Source organism: Ricinus communis, chromosome 5 (assembly GCF_019578655.1).
Source record: "Ricinus communis isolate WT05 ecotype wild-type chromosome 5, ASM1957865v1, whole genome shotgun sequence".
In the NCBI taxonomy this organism is placed as follows: Eukaryota; Viridiplantae; Streptophyta; class Magnoliopsida; order Malpighiales; family Euphorbiaceae; genus Ricinus; species Ricinus communis.
In genome coordinates, this window is record NC_063260.1 from 413,217 (window position 1) to 430,223 (window position 17,007).

The following is a 17,007-nucleotide window of genomic DNA, read 5'->3' on the forward strand; positions in this document are numbered from 1 at the left end:
GATATATTAGCTCTTGTTGGCGATGGTTTAGACCATTAGTATCCTCTTAATAAGGTGATTTAGGATGATCATCAAAGCCCATTGAACCTCCTACTAGGAATTAAAAAAAAAAAAAAGCCGGTTTGATTTCGGTACGAGGTTAGATCGATAAAGCTAGGGAACATGATTACAAGAGTTCTTCAATAGAATTTTTTCCTTTGTTATAATTTTGTGATTTTGCATCAGATTGAAAATATGCAAACCCTTCAAGGGCGGTGGAAGAGGAGACATGGTGGCGTCAATTTTGAAATATTTAGCTATTGAAATTTTGAAATTTCTAATATTGAACTACTCAAGTGAAAAGAAATAATTTGTCAAAGAAAATTCTAATCATTTAGATTTTTTTTTTTAAAACTATTTCTAATTGTCTAATGTTGCAGATAAATAGATAAAAACCAATCATTCTTGATAAACCCAATATTTTATAAGCAACATTATAAAAGCCAATGCAATTTGCTGAATTGATCGCATGGAACTATTTTTATATTTATGACTTGAAAGGAAACCTGTGTCCAGTAGTTTCAAAATGCCTAAAAACCTAGCCTAGGAAATTCATTATCACCAAATGGAGCACCAGATTGCAGAGGACAAAATCGGCAAAAGCTCGCTCCGGTGTAAGATCCTGTAATAATGTGATGAATCATCCGATTATTAGTTTTCTTGTTTAAACTTAAAACGAGGAAATAGGTAACAGAAGGACAAGGTTCCACTATTTTTATTTTTGAACCATATATTATAATTTCCTTTCTCCCGCCTTGACAATAAATGGAAGCATAAGATAAACCATATGTCGAACAATCTTACCTTGAATTCCTTGTTTTCTTTGTTCACCTGGATACGGAGACAAACTGCAACAAAAAGAAACATTATTTTACAGGCCCCATCTCTTCCTGCTGTAACTTAAAACAGGGAATTCTCCTTTGAAAAAGTAATTGCATAACCTATCTACTTACCAGCAAGCACTGCTGTGCCAACACAAGAAAGTACTCCTGAGAGAAAAGAATTGAATGGAAAGGAACCAACAATAGCCATGTAAACTACCTGTTCATCAGAAAAACAAGATGAAAAAAGCTTCAGACATGGACAGCATAACCGGCGACTAAACCTCTCCTTCTCAAACATGCACAGGCCACATTAGCATAGCAGTCTATATGTCACATTCAATTGTGTTGAGAGTAGGATATAACAGCATGTAGGTCCTTAATAATACCTTATGTAGAATGCTGAAATCCAAACATGGCTTGATTTATTAAATTAATAGCACCATATGACATGATTAATTTTTGTGCTAAAAGCAAAAGGTCGTGTCATGTCTACATTATATGAATTTCAAATAATGCCAAATACATCAATTGGCACCTGTAATTGTAAGAAAAAATCCATCATCCCCATTTAATTCAATAAAAATCTTCATAGACACCTTACTTGCCAAAACCATACTTTTTAAAACACCCCGCTGCACATTTAACATGCATGTTATGCAAGGCACATTCATTAGATAAAGAAAGCTTTATATATCAGTTTAGCAGTGTCTTCAACGTATTTGCCAAGTTAAATAAAAATCTGAGACAAAAAAGATGGGAAATGTGATGTGCTCAAACAGTGAAATATGGGTGAAATTACATACAGGCACATGTATAACGAGCTGTTTACAAACATTATGGTTTTAGCAAGAGTCTATAAGATTTTTATCAGATAGTCTTTTATTACAAGTTCAGGTGACTATTAATGTACTTGGCCTATTATGACACAATTATGGCATAAACATGAATAAAGTAAGCTCAAACCCTTCAATTTCATTCTATGTTTAGGTCATGTTCAGGTGTAGAATCTGATAATGGTATCCTAAGGAGCACATCTCTATGCTTAGTAAGCCATTGGCAGTTACTCCATGCTAACACGAAAGCTGGATATCTTTCTGGTATAACTCACCAATGAATATAGCCTCAACAAACAAGAATCTGAAGGTGGATTAAATTAACTACCAACCATGTGAAAAGCTTGATGGTCCTTTGTACTGATTTTCTAGTGCTTACATTTCTCTATATTGCTCGACTGCGGATAATTTTTTGGAGAGGAAATATTAGTTTTGCTTATATTATAAAGGAAACTAGAAAATTCCCAATGATATTTGACATATACTTTGATCCATTTTCTGGTTACATAATTTCTCTTTAAAAAATCAAACACTTTGCTCCTCAAAATATTAATTAAAACCAAATCTAATCCTTTACTCAAAAGTTTAAGAATGATATTTCCTAGAGCTGCTGACTTGGAGTTGTACAATTAGCCAAACAATTACATATCAGCAGTTAAGCTAAAATATGTAAAAATCCCCTTGCTTCTTCCTATATTAGTAGTGAATAGTGAAAGATAATTGACAAGTAACTGATCTAACACATGATTCTATCATTACAATTAAAGTGACCAGGTGATGAGTAATAAGAAAAAGAAAAAAGAAGAAGAATCATAATCAGAATCAGATGGAAAAACGATACCTGAATCAAAGCAGTGAAAACAGCAAAACCCACATACAGATCAATGATCTGCAATAATAATAAATCAATGTTAACAACTGTAGTCTCCCCATATAAAGAGATAGGAAGAAAGAGAGGAAGAGATATACCTTGAGGCTAGTGGGAGTAGCAGCATATGCAGAGCGAAGGGAATGGAATAGAGCTTGGGCATCCCGGCTGGTTGATCTCGCCATTCAAACCGTAAAACACAAACCTCTCTGTTTTTCTATGAAGGTGTCTTTGGTTTCTTAGATTAGGAATGTGACTCAGCTCTAGAAGAAGGAGATGCCTGTGATTAGTTCAGTCAGATAGTAACAGTAAGTACTAAAACAAGTGAGAAAAGCATTAGAGTTGAGAAAAAAATATTAAAGTAACCTTTTTGAAATGTTTCAAATTTATACTATTGCAAATTTTAAAAAGTTTTAGTATACTGTTGTTTAAGTATTGTATCGTATTATGACAAAACTAGAATATGCTAGAGATAACTTGATGGTTATATAGTGGAACTTTGCGATCCAATGCTGATCTATATGGTCTAAGCCACTAATTTGTTCAACCCGTTTGTTGATATTGACTAGAGGACAAACAAAAAGCTCAAAAAGCTTTTGCCTCTACTAACTCATCATTCCATCAGCGCAACCAAACAAAGCCTAAAACCTCCAATTAAGCACAAAATCTCAAATTTATCACCAAATTCACATAAGAAACACGAACCCAAAAACTATTTCCTTATCACAGATACAATTGTAGAATAAGCTCAAAATCCAGCTGCCTACACTTAAAAAGCACAATGCAATTAACTCCTAAAGAAATAAAGTTTCCCAATAGAAAGATAAAGTGACTCACAGTTTCGCCCTGGCCAGAGCGTTTGATCTTGTAGTCAATCTCTGAAAGCCTGACCTTTGTTGAGCAATTTAGGATTTTAATTGATAGTGCAGATCTATGAGATAACAACAGAAATAGGTGCGAAAATCTGAACGAACATAGACGAGTGAAGCGTATTTTGGAGAAGCTGATCTAAAGTAGACTGTTTTGCGGGTCGGGTTGCTTTCTGTCCGGGTCAGTCGAGCCCATTTATGAAAAGATTAGCATGAAGTAGTTTTTATTTTTTATTTTTTTCAGTATTAATAATGTAGTTTCATATCACTTTTAATCTTAATTAAGACCCACATGGTTAACTACTTCCTATATAATTTGGAGGGGTAATTACAAATGCCCCCGAGGTTCGGCATTACGTCTTTTAATTTTTAGAAATATGTATCGTTTATTGTAATAGTATTTTTATTAATAGTTTATTAATTTAATAAATTTTGAGTTTGTCAAAATATTAAAGTGCCGAATTTTTCTAACTTAAAAGAATACTTTTATCTTTATACGAAATTAGAATAAAAAAATCCATAATTTTATTTTTTATCTAAAAAATTAAATTTCATACTTAAAAAAAATTCAGAATTAGACAAATTTTATTATTCCATTCAGTAATTTCACATAATACTAATATCTAAATAGACGGTAGTTAACACGAGAGATAAAACTACATATTATCAAAAAATAAGAAATATGAATGCATATTATGCTAAGCTTATGGGGAATTATATAAATTTCCTATTTTGGAGTAGATTGCTTTAATTATGTTATATTAAATTTACATAAAATCCTATTATGTATAATTGATCTTAAAAGTTGAATTAATTTAAGAAAGAAAGGAATTTGCACAACAATTCAATTAAGTTATCATCAAGTTTGGTGTTTGCCTGCAACAAAATGGGGTGTGCAGCACTGCTGGGGGTGCACATGTATCACGTGAGTGTTCCGGAGAATTCTACACTACTCTAGCATTCTCGGTAAAAAAATTTAAATTTGAGCTCCACGGTGTGACACATGAGAGAGCCTTTACTATTGCTCTCATTGACAAATAGATAATTGATGCTTGTCAGGTACCATTCCTTTGCTCTTTTATTTTTTCTTAAGAAAATAAAAATACAATAACTAATATGATTTAATTGTTGGAACATGTTTGAATTTCTTCTTTTTTTTTTAAATATATTTTCAATTTTTTGATTTAATAAATTATTATTTTTTCAATTTGTTAAAATCTGATTTTGAAAAAAGAAGAAGAAATTTTTACTAAACACAATCCCTAATGAGGGTTTAGTAACTTTTTTCATGCAAGTTCATGAGGGTTCAGTATTTTCTTGTAGATGTTTTGACAACAGCCAATTTTATTTTTTTCCTTTTCTTCCCTTGTGGCTTATTATTGTTTTCTTTCTTAATAATTGGCTTGGACTGCATTCGAAATTCAAATTTTATAATACTAAAGATGATTCTAATTTCAATTGAGTTATACCCAATTAATTTGAGCAATGTTTGTATGAAAAAAATAGAAATACACACATACACATTTTGACTATTTATTTAAGGCCTCCAAGGTTATGGGACAGCCACTCCTTAGACGAGGAATATGTGCCTTCTTTTCTAGACTGGGATCTAAATCATGAATGTTCCACCTGATTAAGGACAAAAGCTGAATACATTAGTAAGATAGTTAGAGATGCCTCATTGCTAAAATAAATCAATATTGATGGCACTTATTATAAGTAGTATGGACAAATCAATTAAATAGTTAAAATTCTACTTATCTTTTATAATGGTTAATAAGGCTAAATTTTTATTAATGCTTTTTACGTCTTATCGATTTAATTAGTTATTTTATTAAAAATTTAATACAGACACATTCGAGTCATGTCTCAAGTGGAAGAACTTTTACTCTTAAGAGATGAAGATTTTGAGTTCGAGTTCTCACTTCTGCACTAAATGAATTTTCGCATTTATAACGAGTGTAAAGAGATAACTACTCTTTTACGTATTCTACAGCCTATTAGGTCTCCCATGAATAATAAAAAAAAATTAATACAGATATTAACCACCAAACATGTAGCCTGATGGTCATAAGCCTTTATGTCTAGAGTGAGTCTCGAATTTGAAATCCACCTCTTTTTTTTCTTTCCAAATTGTAATAAATACGACTTTCTTTTAAGTGAAGCTGTATTTTTCAGTTCAATTGTAATAGCACCATTTACTTGGCGAGGTCCTATTTTATTCGAAATTTAATACGGATTTTACAGGTATAGCTAAACCATTTTTAGATCAATTGTAATAGTGACATTTGCACTAGTAATTGGAAAATTAGAGAAGAACACGAATGAGATTTGGTGACTCACTTGTATCCACTAGTTAGCCGGTGTAGAAATACCAACATTGTCACTTTTGCCATATTCATTCCTAGGCAAGTCCTAGGTCCTGATCCGAAAGGTACAAAACTGTATGGTTTTTGCATTTCCTGAACACATCAGAATACAGATATAATGACAATGTATCATCTTCAATCAAATGGAGAAGAAATTAAATTTCGAATTTAAGTGCTGATTGATTACATCAAATCTTGAAGGATTGAATAGCTCAGGATCCTTGTAGAAAGCAGGATCGTAATGTATACATGTTGCATCAATGTTTACATGCCATCCTTTCTTTATCTCAAAACCTGAAAAGAGAACTTAAAATTGCAATTATAATTTCGTTTTGGATCTTCCAGGAAATTGAAAGACTTTATTTTCTTTGAAAAATCATGCGAGTAACTACAACAAACTTGCCGTCAATTGTGCAGTCATTTAGTGCAACTCGAGGAAACCATAACAAGACATTTGACATTCTCAATGTTTCCTTGACAACCTGGAGAAATGCCAAAACAGGAAATGTATCAATATTATCAGCCTAAAGAATGAGACAACTTGGATACATTTCTCTTGCTTAAGAACAGTTGTTTAATAATTAACACTATGTTCATTATAATAATTGGTGAACAATTGTTGCCAATATTCTTTTCGATTTTGTTTTAATCATAGAATCATTCTTAGATATATAAATTAGTATAATCCTGACATAGATGATTAATTGTACGAAGATGGATATAAGTTAAATTAAGTACTATACTATTTTTAGTGCATTATATCTAATTACTGAATGAGTGGTACGTATTTTGAGTGTTCTACATTCGAATATGCATTTTAAGTTTTATATTATAGTAAGTGTCATTTATCCAACTATTCTTGACAGTAATCCATTAATCTACAGCTAAACTTGTGATATCACCTATAAAATAGTTTGTTTTATTTGGTACTCTAACCTTTAAGCCATATGACATTTTGTTAAGATCTTCAAGGCTAAGAGAGGCTCCATCTTGCTTATGTTTGGCAATAGACAATTGTTCTTCCTGCAAATTCACCACAGTGACAATTTTTACAGAAAGAAATAAAGAAATAAATAACAAAGCAAAGCAAAAAATAACTAAAAGAAAATCTCACTCGAAGCCTGGTTTGGGCTTCTTGGTTTTGATGCAAGAACATGACACTCCACATTAAAGCAGCTGCAGTGGTAGTCTGGCCAGCGATTATCAATGTTAACAGGTTATCCATGATCTCTGAGTCATCAAGCTTTTCATCAGATGGGTATGAATCTCTTTGTAACATGGACTGCAGGAAATCTTCATCACTCCCCATTTCACTTCTTCTCTTATCAATTATCCCTTTTAATGTTTCCATAAGCCTTTGACGTGCCTGTTTTTAGTTTTTCTTATTAGTATAAGCAATTAATTCTAGTTTTTATCTCATCAAATTGGTCACCATTTATCATTGATGTTGAACATAATTTACCAATAACCAAGTTGTTATAAACATTTGGATCGAGACGAATACCTTTGATGATTGATGAGTTTTTGCCGACAGATATATTTATATATTTTATTTTATTTTTTATCCACCCTGATTGTGGAACCTATTTTAATTATATGGCTTTAAAATAATCATATTTACTTTGTTTGGCAACTATAGACAGGCAGGTATTACCTTAATGCCTTGATAGTATCTGGTACCAGGAATCATGAGAGGAATAGATAGCATGGAATCAGAAATAGCAGTGCAATCTTTCTCTATACCTCGCAGTAAGGAATCCTCTGTGACGCTCATTAGCATATTACACATTGCATCAAATGTCATCTACAAAAAATTATAATTATGATTTAGTGAAGCGGGAATTTGTTGATGAAAATGAAATAGATAAAATGTAATTGTGCATTTATAATCACGAAATTAGAAATTTAATATAAGAGGATTAGAGTTTTTTCTTTTTTTTAATTATACATAAAACTGTAACATGTCTCAGCCCCCTTTAGCTTTCTCATTAACCACTTGGATAATTAACCTTAATAATTATAAGTATTATAATTTTTATATTTAAATTATAGAAACAAGTTATCGGACGCTTTTATATGATTTTCTATTAAATTATAAATAAATTATTTTGTATTTTAATTTTTGAAAAATAAAAATATTGCCTTAATAGTAATCTTTTATTTCATTTTGTATTTAAGTTTTTATTAATAAGAAAAAAAAATAGAGAAAAGGGAGAATGAGTCTCTTTTTAGAAAAAAGAAAAAATAATAAAATATTTTTAAATGTTATTTATTTCTCTTAAATTTAATGAGAATATTGCTTTTAAAATTTTTTGAAAATGGAAAATGAATTAAAAGTCTCTTGAACTTCAAATTTTTAAATATATTCTCTATAATAATAAAAAAAACGTATTTTAGGAGGTTGTCGAAACGCTTTTAATTACTTATCATTTGGATTTGGATTTAGATTTTAATCATGACTTTGTTACCTTCATGCTGAAGTCAAGCACCGTAAAGCATTTGCCACTTTCTTCAAGTTTCTTAAGCTCCCATGCAAGCATTTGATCAAATTTCTGAACAAACTTAGACAGTGAAGGCATTGAGAAAGGTTCAGAAAGAAGATGCCTAATTCTTTTATGGCTATCATGTGGTACACAAAGCAAGCTCTTCTCTCCAACAGCATCTGCCATGGATTTAACATATCCCTTGTTGAAATCAACAAAATCATTGGCGAATATCTTTCTTGCCCCTTCTGGGCTTGGAACAAACACATGAACCTTGCCAAATACCCTAGTTTTGAAGCACTTCCCATGCCTACGAATTCACCACCAAGTAATCATCATGCCATGTGGCAACTTGTATGAATTAAGTTGGCAGAAAACATAATAACATAAGAGACTGTTAATACTATATATTTTCTTAATTACTCTCCTCTGTCGTTGAACGAGTGACACGTATAAAATATATAATTATATGTATGTATGTATGTATAATGAGAGAGACACATAGCTAGAAGAGGAAGACTGACCAGAGTCGCCGGAGCCTTACAAACTCATAACAACCTTTTGTACTGTTAGCTGCTGAAAGAAAAGAGAGAGTCTCGCCTATAAAAGGGAGACCGAGGCGGCCTGGGATACTTCCTGCTGAGTCTCCATCACTTCTCCAAGCTTTTGAGACAACATATGCTATTGCCATTGACAACCACAAGCACAAGCCAACAAGGATGGTGTCATAGTTTTTCCGTACAAGCAGTAGAAACCCTTCCATGGAAAGGTTTGACAGGGCCATTTTTAACCTGGTTATCCTGAGAACGAAGGATGGTGGGCTAGCTATATAATGATGCAACATTTTATATACTGAGTATAGAAATTTACTATTTCAATAATGAGACAAAATTCCTAAGATATATACGCTTATTTTATCTTAAATGCATAGTGTCTTTGGGAGGATCCTTAGGAACATGCATAGTCTTAAAGACAATCCCTATGTGAAAATATTAAATCTGTTTTAAATCATAAATGAAATGAATAAATAAATAAATTGATTTTTTTTATTTTATACTCATTATAAAAGGAAAATAATACACCTTCTTTCAAAAAAATAAAATAATATACGTAATATATAAAAAAGAAATTAAACCTAAAATCTTTCATTCTAAGACCAAAACACTTTTAGTTAGAGCGCAGACCGTGAGTTTAAAAAGGTTCAGACCCATTCAATATGATAGGTCAAAGCTCTAACAAACAGGAAACAAATCTGAGACACAAAATTAATCTAATTGGCTAACCCTACACAAACTTTGAAAATGTTGCGCCATTATATAATTATGGTGAGCCCAACCCACAATTTGGGTCTGAGTTTTCTCATGTGGGAACATCTTCTAAATGCCAGAAGGGGAAGACAACACAAAATGATGAATAGTGGAAGTCAACAAAGAGGTCTTTAGTGGAATTGTTGTCTTCATTCAATTTCTTATGGAAATGGAAGGACCCCCCCGAGAAGGTCTCAGGATATTGAGCCAAGTGTTATATAAAAGACTACTTTTTGAGAATTTTGCCTTTTTTGCCGATTTAGAAAACCGTGTAATCAGTATTTGCACTCGTAAAAGACGAGTAAATCTTAAATTTGAGTTGTATTATTAATAATATTAGTTAGAGTTTATCATTTTTTTTTTAATAATTATAAAAAATAATTATTTCTGCTATATAGTTTATGGCTTATTGAGTTTTAGTATAAATTTACTTATATTAATTCAGAATTTTAAAATTTGAGACTGCTGAATATATGTATATATTAACTTTTTGACATGTGTGTTTAATTTTTGACAAATAGAATTTTTATTTTGATATGTATATTTATTTTTGACACATGCGATTCAAGTTAAAGCGTGATTTTATAGTTTTTTCTATTAATTTATTAATTAATAAGTTACATTCGTAATTAAATACTGACTCTAATCTTAAAAAATATGATATTAATTATATTTTAATATTATATTAACTAATAAATAATTTTCTAATCCGATAATAATACTAATTCTATCCTAAAAAATAACATATTAATTATATTTTAATATTATATTAACTAATAAATTAGTTTTCTAATTATATAATAATTCTAATTCTAAAAGAAATAATATTTAAAATGATATTTTTAATATTATATTCAATAATAAATTAATTTTTTATTATATAATAACTATGGTGTAACGTACGGATATACGACTAGTTTTAAAATAAACATAAATAACTAAAAAGACATAAAATTCTTTTCGTAATATATTAACAAATAAAGAAGGAAAAAATAAAATCACAATCTCAATATTTATATAAGTAATACATAAAAGGGTTTCCGTTTATTGAACCAATTAACATTCACTTTGCAACTCTAATTGAGTTTTATTGGATATGTTTTGATATTCAAACTCCTCTACATTTGTAATCAATCTAACCTTATTCGCCTCCAGTGGACTCGGTTACACAAACAAATTAAGTCACCCTGTACAAAAAGCACAAAAGAAACCTAAACATAATCTGTAATGGCACCAGGTTGAGTGAGCTCTAAATGTAAGTTGATAAACACTGTATGGGAGTGGTGTGGCCAGTCATGATTATGGCCAGATAATGAAGTGCACAAACTACCATTTAAAGTGGTGAAGGAGGAGCCCATTTTGTAGCACCATGTGTTCCTGTTCAGAGTTTTCAAACAATAGCCAAGATTCACAAATGTCTGAAATCACAGTTGTATGACCTCACCCATCTGCAGGGACCAGCTGCCCTTATTTGTGATAATTATAATTTAAGAAGAATCTTTGCCATTGTAGTAAAACTAATTTAACTAAATAAGTATGAATGATTTTGGTCGTTTTGTGCAGAGGCTAGTTTCTGCTGGGCAAGTCTGGATGCCTAACATCTTTTTTAACTCGTATCCAATTTTCAAATTTATTTCAGAATAAATTGTTTATTATGATATTCGATAAAGAGATTTTCAAAAATATCAATTGCCAAAGAAATTCTATATTTTGCATTTATTATCAAATTTAGTATTATATCGTCTAAATTCTCAATTTTAACATCAACTTTTAATATTGTTTTCGATTTTAACCTCCGTTGAAATTATCAACAAAATTTATTGATGTGGCATGGACTCCGATAACAACAATAAAACAGAGAAATTGAGTGAGCACCATCACTATTAAGATATTATTATTTAATCACATAACATTAATGAAATTCTAAAATTAAGAAAAAAATAATTTATATACTTAAATAATAATATTTTAATAATAAAATGAATAAACAACTCTAATATTAATTCGGTTCTTTTTTTTTTGTCGAAGTTTACGTCAAAAGATTAACAGATTTGACAAATGATTTTATTAAATGTTAAGATGGAAATCAATATTAAAGTATATGACGTTGATATTGAAAATTTAAAAACTAGATGCTAGATTTGAAAATTTATTATAAGATAGGTACTAAGAATCTCCATATAATTGTAGCAATAATATATTTTAGTTCACACATTTGGTCATATAATCGCACTCTTATGATTAAGAAATTACTCAAGTGGAATTGAAATGAAACTCATTAATAATGGATTAATTCTAAACAAAATAATAATTTACTTTGATGGTGCATTTATTATAATTTTTAGAGAAAATAATAAGAATATTCATATTTTTTATTTTTATTAAAAATATGATGTAAATTTTTTATTTACCGTGTGAAAATATAAAAAATACAGTTCTTTAGTTTTTTTTTCAAAAAATATGATTTTGCTTGGTTTTTTATTTTTCTTTGGTTTTCTTTGATAAAACAATCGAAAAATAATTTTTTTTTAAAAAAGCAAAAAAAAATTTATACAATATTGTTAAAAAATTAAAAAAAAATAATATTTCAAAAGAGATATATATTAATAAAAATAATTTTTTTAATTTTAAAATATTTTCAGATTTTTATATTATATGCGACTAGTAGACCCAAGTCAATGTTGTCATCTTGGAAACTTCAGCCCATTACATCCAAAGATCTATGGGCCAATTTTTTAGAAAAGTCGGTCAAAATTATGACCAAACGAAAGAAAAAAAAAAAAAAGAAGAAACAAATCCTTAAATTTGACGCATACGCTAATGGAAAAATTGGTAGGAGTCTTCGGTCCCCTTTCATTTGACGGTTTCTTAAATTTAACTTTGTTTGGTCAAGGCGTACAAGGACGGGATCGGACCCGTCTTTTTTTTTTACAATTAAAAAAAGAGAGAAGCAACGATTAATAATAACAATTTTTGAAGAGTCATTGCTAATTTGAGATTGAGTTTAAGCTCATCAACATAACACCAATCTCAGAGCCAAGTAAAAAAGAGCTAACCAATGCATGACCTGGATAGTTTTATAGAGACATAAATGCCTCAAAAAATAGTTTCTTGGGACTCGAATCTAAAACCTTTAGAACGTGATCCTGATCCGTCAGTTTGATGAAAAAATTAAAAAATTAGTTTCTAAGAAAATATATATTTTATTTTGACAAAATGTCTTTGTTATTGATAATTAAAATATTAACGAGTATATATCTTTTATATTCATAAGTTTATATAAATTTTATTAATTAATTTTTTCGAGTGTACATACACTAAAAAATTATTTTTTGAAAATAAAAATTTTATAGAACAGGAAAGTTATATTTTTAAGAAATATTTATAATTAAAATATGACAAAAAAATATCTAATATTAAAATTCTTCCTTTAGTCTTGGCTTGTGGTATATAGGGTTCGAACACCACCTTCTTGATAGAGTTGGCAGTTGATCTTATTATTGGTTTTATAAGTCGTCAAATGATGACTTCACTTTCTTAAAATGCATCTTCAATCAATATGATTGAAACATTAAAGACATTATCTTCTTCTATTGTTTATGTTAAGTTAGCCTAAATTACTAATATTTCTTTTATCACGAAAAAAAGAAAAATACAAGTTTGATCCTGAGATCTCCTTTCAAGGCTCCATTTTTTTAATATTGTTCGAGCTGAATTTCAAATTTAATTGAACCATTTAAAAACAGTTAGGACTTAAGTGAGATAGATTAAGTAATTAATTATACATTGGAGTAACGGTCAATTGCTACCTTATTGCCATTCCATTATTTCAAAGAAAGGGTGAGTATAGTTTCCTTGTATCTTCCTTCAACTTCCCCTTCACAAGAAACTACATAAATAAATAGGAAGGCAAAGGGGACATCTCATTTTCAAGCAACCAACAACTCTGATAATAGATATGGCTACGCCTCCAAACGAAACCAATCTAGCCACCGCAAAGACAGTACTGTCCACGGCAGCCTCAGTCGCCGCCACAGTAATGCTTGCTAGATCAGTAGCTCAAGATATCTTACCCTATGAATTCCATGATTACTTTCTCTTCAACATTCGCAAAATCCTTGGTCGTTTTTCCTCACAAATCACCATGGTCGTTGATGAATTTGATGGCTTCGTACACAACCAAATATACGAAGCAGCAGAAACTTATTTGGCCAGCAATATCTCTCCATCGACACAGAGATTCAAAGTAAGCAAGCCAGAGAAAGAAAAGAATCTCACAGTCAAAATGGAAGGAAATGAAGAAATCATAGATGTGTACAGAGGTGTAAAATTCAAGTGGATCTTTGTTTGCAGCCAAGTAGAATCAAGAAACCTCCACCACCCTTTTGATCATAACGCTACTTTAAGATCAGAAGTGAGGTCTTTTGAGGTTAGCTTCCCCAAAAAACACAAAGAAATGGCTCTTGAATCTTACTTGCCACATATTGTCAGAGAAGCAGAATCCATGGTGCAAGAGAAGAAGACACTAAGGATTTTCAGTGTTGATTATGACAACATTTATGGAAATTTAGCAGATGCATGGAAACCAGTTAATCTTGACCATCCAGCTACTTTCCAAACACTTGCTTTAGACGCACAACTCAAAGGTACAATCTTGGAAGATCTTGAAAGGTTTGTGAAGAGAAAAGATTATTACAGGAAGGTAGGAAAGGCATGGAAAAGAGGGTACTTGCTGTATGGTCCTCCAGGGACAGGGAAATCAAGCTTGATTGCTGCAATGGCTAATTATCTGAAATTTGATATCTATGACTTGGAGTTGACTGAACTTAGGTGCAACTCTGAGCTCAGGAAATTGCTTATTGCCACTGCAAATCGGTCGATATTGGTTGTGGAGGATATAGATTGCACCATTGAATTTCAGGATAGGTTGGCTGAAGCAAATGCTGCAGAATTTCATGCTCATTATCCTCCACAAAAACAGGTATGCAGTGTTTAAATTCCCACTTTGCTTAAGAAATCACCTCGAATTCTTTTTTTTTTTTGGTTTTTCCTCCTATTTTCCTCTTAATTTAAGTGTTAGAGTTTGAAAATTTTCATTTTCTTCTCATAGTTTAGTTCACTAAACACATTAAATATAAAAATAAAATTTATTAGTAAATAAAATAAATATTTTAATGAATTTCAATTTAATATACTATAAATCTTATGTGCAAATAATCTCCAAATCAAATAGAAATTCCACCTTGTCCCTGGATAACTTCTTTGTGGTGTCGTCTCAATTCAACCCAAGGATGTTCAGATCTTTATTATTAGTTTTATTAACTGGTTTGTTTAATTAATTAACATAATTTGTTGCTTAGTTTCTAACAGAGCATGAGGTTCTTTAAATATTGCATTTGGGTTATTTTAAAAAAATTGCATTTGAAAATACATTTAGGTACTTATGCACAAAGAAACCTTTTAAATATTTAATAAAATTCATTATTAAATTCTTGGGTTTTTATTTTATTTTATTTCATTGAATGCTTAACTTTTTATTTTATTTAATTAAATCGTTACACTTTTATTTTTATTTTATTAGAAATTCTTTATACATATTTTATAAAAAATTTGTCTGATTTATTGAGCTTTTATATTTTTTTTTCGATTAAGGACTACTAGGACCTCCAAAAATAAATTACAAAAACTCAATATAATAAAAAATTAAAAGACAATATAATAAAATTGAAAATTTGAAGAGCTTAAAAATACATTTTATCTAAGTATTTCTAAAAGAAGCAATTATCTAAACTTGAGCTCTTCCAATATAAGATAACAGTTCAATTAATGGGTCATTAACCAAATTCAAGTAGCTACCAAAGAATTATATAATAATATCCTAAGTCGTAGTATTTATAATTTTGATTTGTTTTGCTCATAGTTTTTTTGTTGGTTTCTTGGTAACTTTTCTGACAGGTGACACTGTCAGGATTGCTTAACTTTATAGATGGTTTATGGTCTAGTTGTGGAGATGAAAGAATCATAATTTTCACCACAAATCACAAAGAGAAGCTAGACCCAGCCCTGCTCCGGCCAGGGCGCATGGATGTTCATGTTCACATGTCTTACTGCACCCCATGCGGGTTTAGGCTTCTTGCTGCTAATTACCTTGGGATTAAAGACCATCACCTGTTCGGAAGAATAGAGGACCTGATTCTGACAGCACAAGTTACACCAGCCGAGGTAGCAGAGCAGTTACTGAGGAGCGATGAACTTGAGACTGTTCTCAGTGAGCTGATTCAATTTCTTGAAGTGCGAAAGAAAGAAATAACTGAGCAAGAAAAGGCTGATCAGAAGGAACTAAGGGTTGATGAAAAAGAAGGCCAGAGTAGAGATCAAGGTGATTGTGTTGAAGACAAGAAAGCTAATGATGATGATGAAAAAGGGCTTCAGTGTCTACTGGGTTCCAAGTAATATTCAATTTCAGTTTTATCAGACAGTAGAATTGAAGACTACTACTTGTTTCTTTTTATCAATTTAGTCTTTTGATTGAATTGACTTTGAATAGTTAATTAGTTTTATGGAAGACACATGAAGGGGTTTAAATGTAATAAAAACTCTACAGGGATAATTAATGTGTTATATCAAAAATGAGTTGATAAATAGTAATTACCCTTTAAATTCTGACTTTGTTTTTTTGGTGAGTTGCAGTCCATATTCTATGATAATATTTTATATGAATTAGTGGGAGATATTTTAATAATTAGCTATTAAATTAATAATAAAAAATTAATTAATTGTACCCAAGGGTACTTCTAGTTCGGTAAATAAGGGGATTTGGTTTGATGGGCCATCAAAGAAGAAAACATGGGGGCCCGAGTCCAGCCCATATTAGAGTATCTTACAGTACTAACATATCATCTTTAATTGTCAAAAAGAAATTCTAACTTTTGCAGAAATTCTAACTTCACTAAAATAATATTTAATTTGTAATTATTATATACAGTAAATATATAAAATAATATTTAAATAAATAATAAATTTTATTTATTTATTTATAATTGATTTAACTTGATTTTTGTAAGAATAAATTTTATATTCCTCAAAGAAAAGAGGGGAAGGAATGATTCAAATAGATGATATAATTATATTCCAATTTTGAAATAATTTTTAATGCACCAAATACCAATAATAATGAGAATCATTTGTTCCATTCTTATGCTTATTTCCATCCCCCTTTTTTTTTTTTTTTTTTTTTTTGCAAACCAAATAATCCATTAATTGAGATTGACAAATAATATAGTTATGGTATTAATTAAGACCATGACTATGTGACACGTTTCTGACTCTTTTTATAACACCGGGACAAAAGATGTAATGAGGATATTGGGGCGGATAATTCAAAAGTAATGAGGCAAATAAGCTCTTATTTGTTG

At 30.3% G+C, this 17,007-nt stretch overlaps 3 protein-coding genes across 4 annotated transcripts; 1 reads left to right on the plus strand and 2 right to left on the minus strand.

Annotated features, from left to right (window-relative positions):
* Nucleotides 1-424: 424 nt before the first annotated feature.
* On the minus strand, nt 425-3,698 carry LOC8279152 (dolichyl-diphosphooligosaccharide--protein glycosyltransferase subunit DAD1). 2 transcript variants are annotated; one of them, XM_002521492.4, is made up of 6 exons: nt 3,402-3,698; nt 2,666-2,827; nt 2,538-2,585; nt 993-1,080; nt 844-887; nt 425-661 (listed from the first exon to the last, which is right to left on the minus strand). In XM_002521492.4, exons 2-6 carry the CDS (start codon nt 2,747-2,749, stop codon nt 578-580), a joined length of 348 nt encoding a protein of 115 aa, XP_002521538.1. In that variant the 5' UTR covers nt 2,750-2,827; nt 3,402-3,698; the 3' UTR covers nt 425-577. The 2 variants fall into 2 exon arrangements, with proteins under 2 accessions (XP_002521538.1, XP_015576249.1); XM_015720763.3 differs by having other exon boundaries at nt 2,666-2,844; nt 3,402-3,646.
* Nucleotides 3,699-4,853: 1,155 nt separating this feature from the next.
* On the minus strand, nt 4,854-9,070 carry LOC8279151 (abscisic acid 8'-hydroxylase 2). The gene is given in 9 exon segments (XM_048374850.1): nt 4,854-5,062; nt 5,777-5,895; nt 5,990-6,109; nt 6,111-6,284; nt 6,739-6,825; nt 6,917-7,168; nt 7,457-7,606; nt 8,271-8,595; nt 8,810-9,070. Coding segments are annotated over 9 exon segments (1,587 nt in total). The 5' UTR covers nt 9,070; the 3' UTR covers nt 4,854-4,962.
* Nucleotides 9,071-13,475: 4,405 nt separating this feature from the next.
* LOC8279150 (AAA-ATPase At3g50940) lies at nt 13,476-16,258 on the plus strand. Its single transcript, XM_002521490.3, has 2 exons — nt 13,476-14,573; nt 15,548-16,258. Exons 1-2 carry the CDS (start codon nt 13,551-13,553, stop codon nt 16,043-16,045), a joined length of 1,521 nt encoding a protein of 506 aa, XP_002521536.2. The 5' UTR covers nt 13,476-13,550; the 3' UTR covers nt 16,046-16,258.
* Nucleotides 16,259-17,007: the final 749 nt, after the last annotated feature.

Coding starts and splice junctions, on each gene's coding strand:
- LOC8279150 (XM_002521490.3), top strand. CDS start 13,551: ATGGCTACGCCTCCAAACGAAACCAATCTAGCCACCGCAAAGACAGTA. Junction 14,574..15,547: donor ATTATCCTCCACAAAAACAG/GTATGCAGTGTT, acceptor CTTTTCTGACAG/GTGACACTGTCAGGATTGCT.
- LOC8279152 (XM_002521492.4), bottom strand. CDS start 2,749: ATGGCGAGATCAACCAGCCGGGATGCCCAAGCTCTATTCCATTCCCTT. Junction 1,081..2,537: donor TTTTCACTGCTTTGATTCAG/GTATCGTTTTTC, acceptor TCTGATGAACAG/GTAGTTTACATGGCTATTGT. Junction 888..992: donor TGGCACAGCAGTGCTTGCTG/GTAAGTAGATAG, acceptor TTTTTGTTGCAG/TTTGTCTCCGTATCCAGGTG.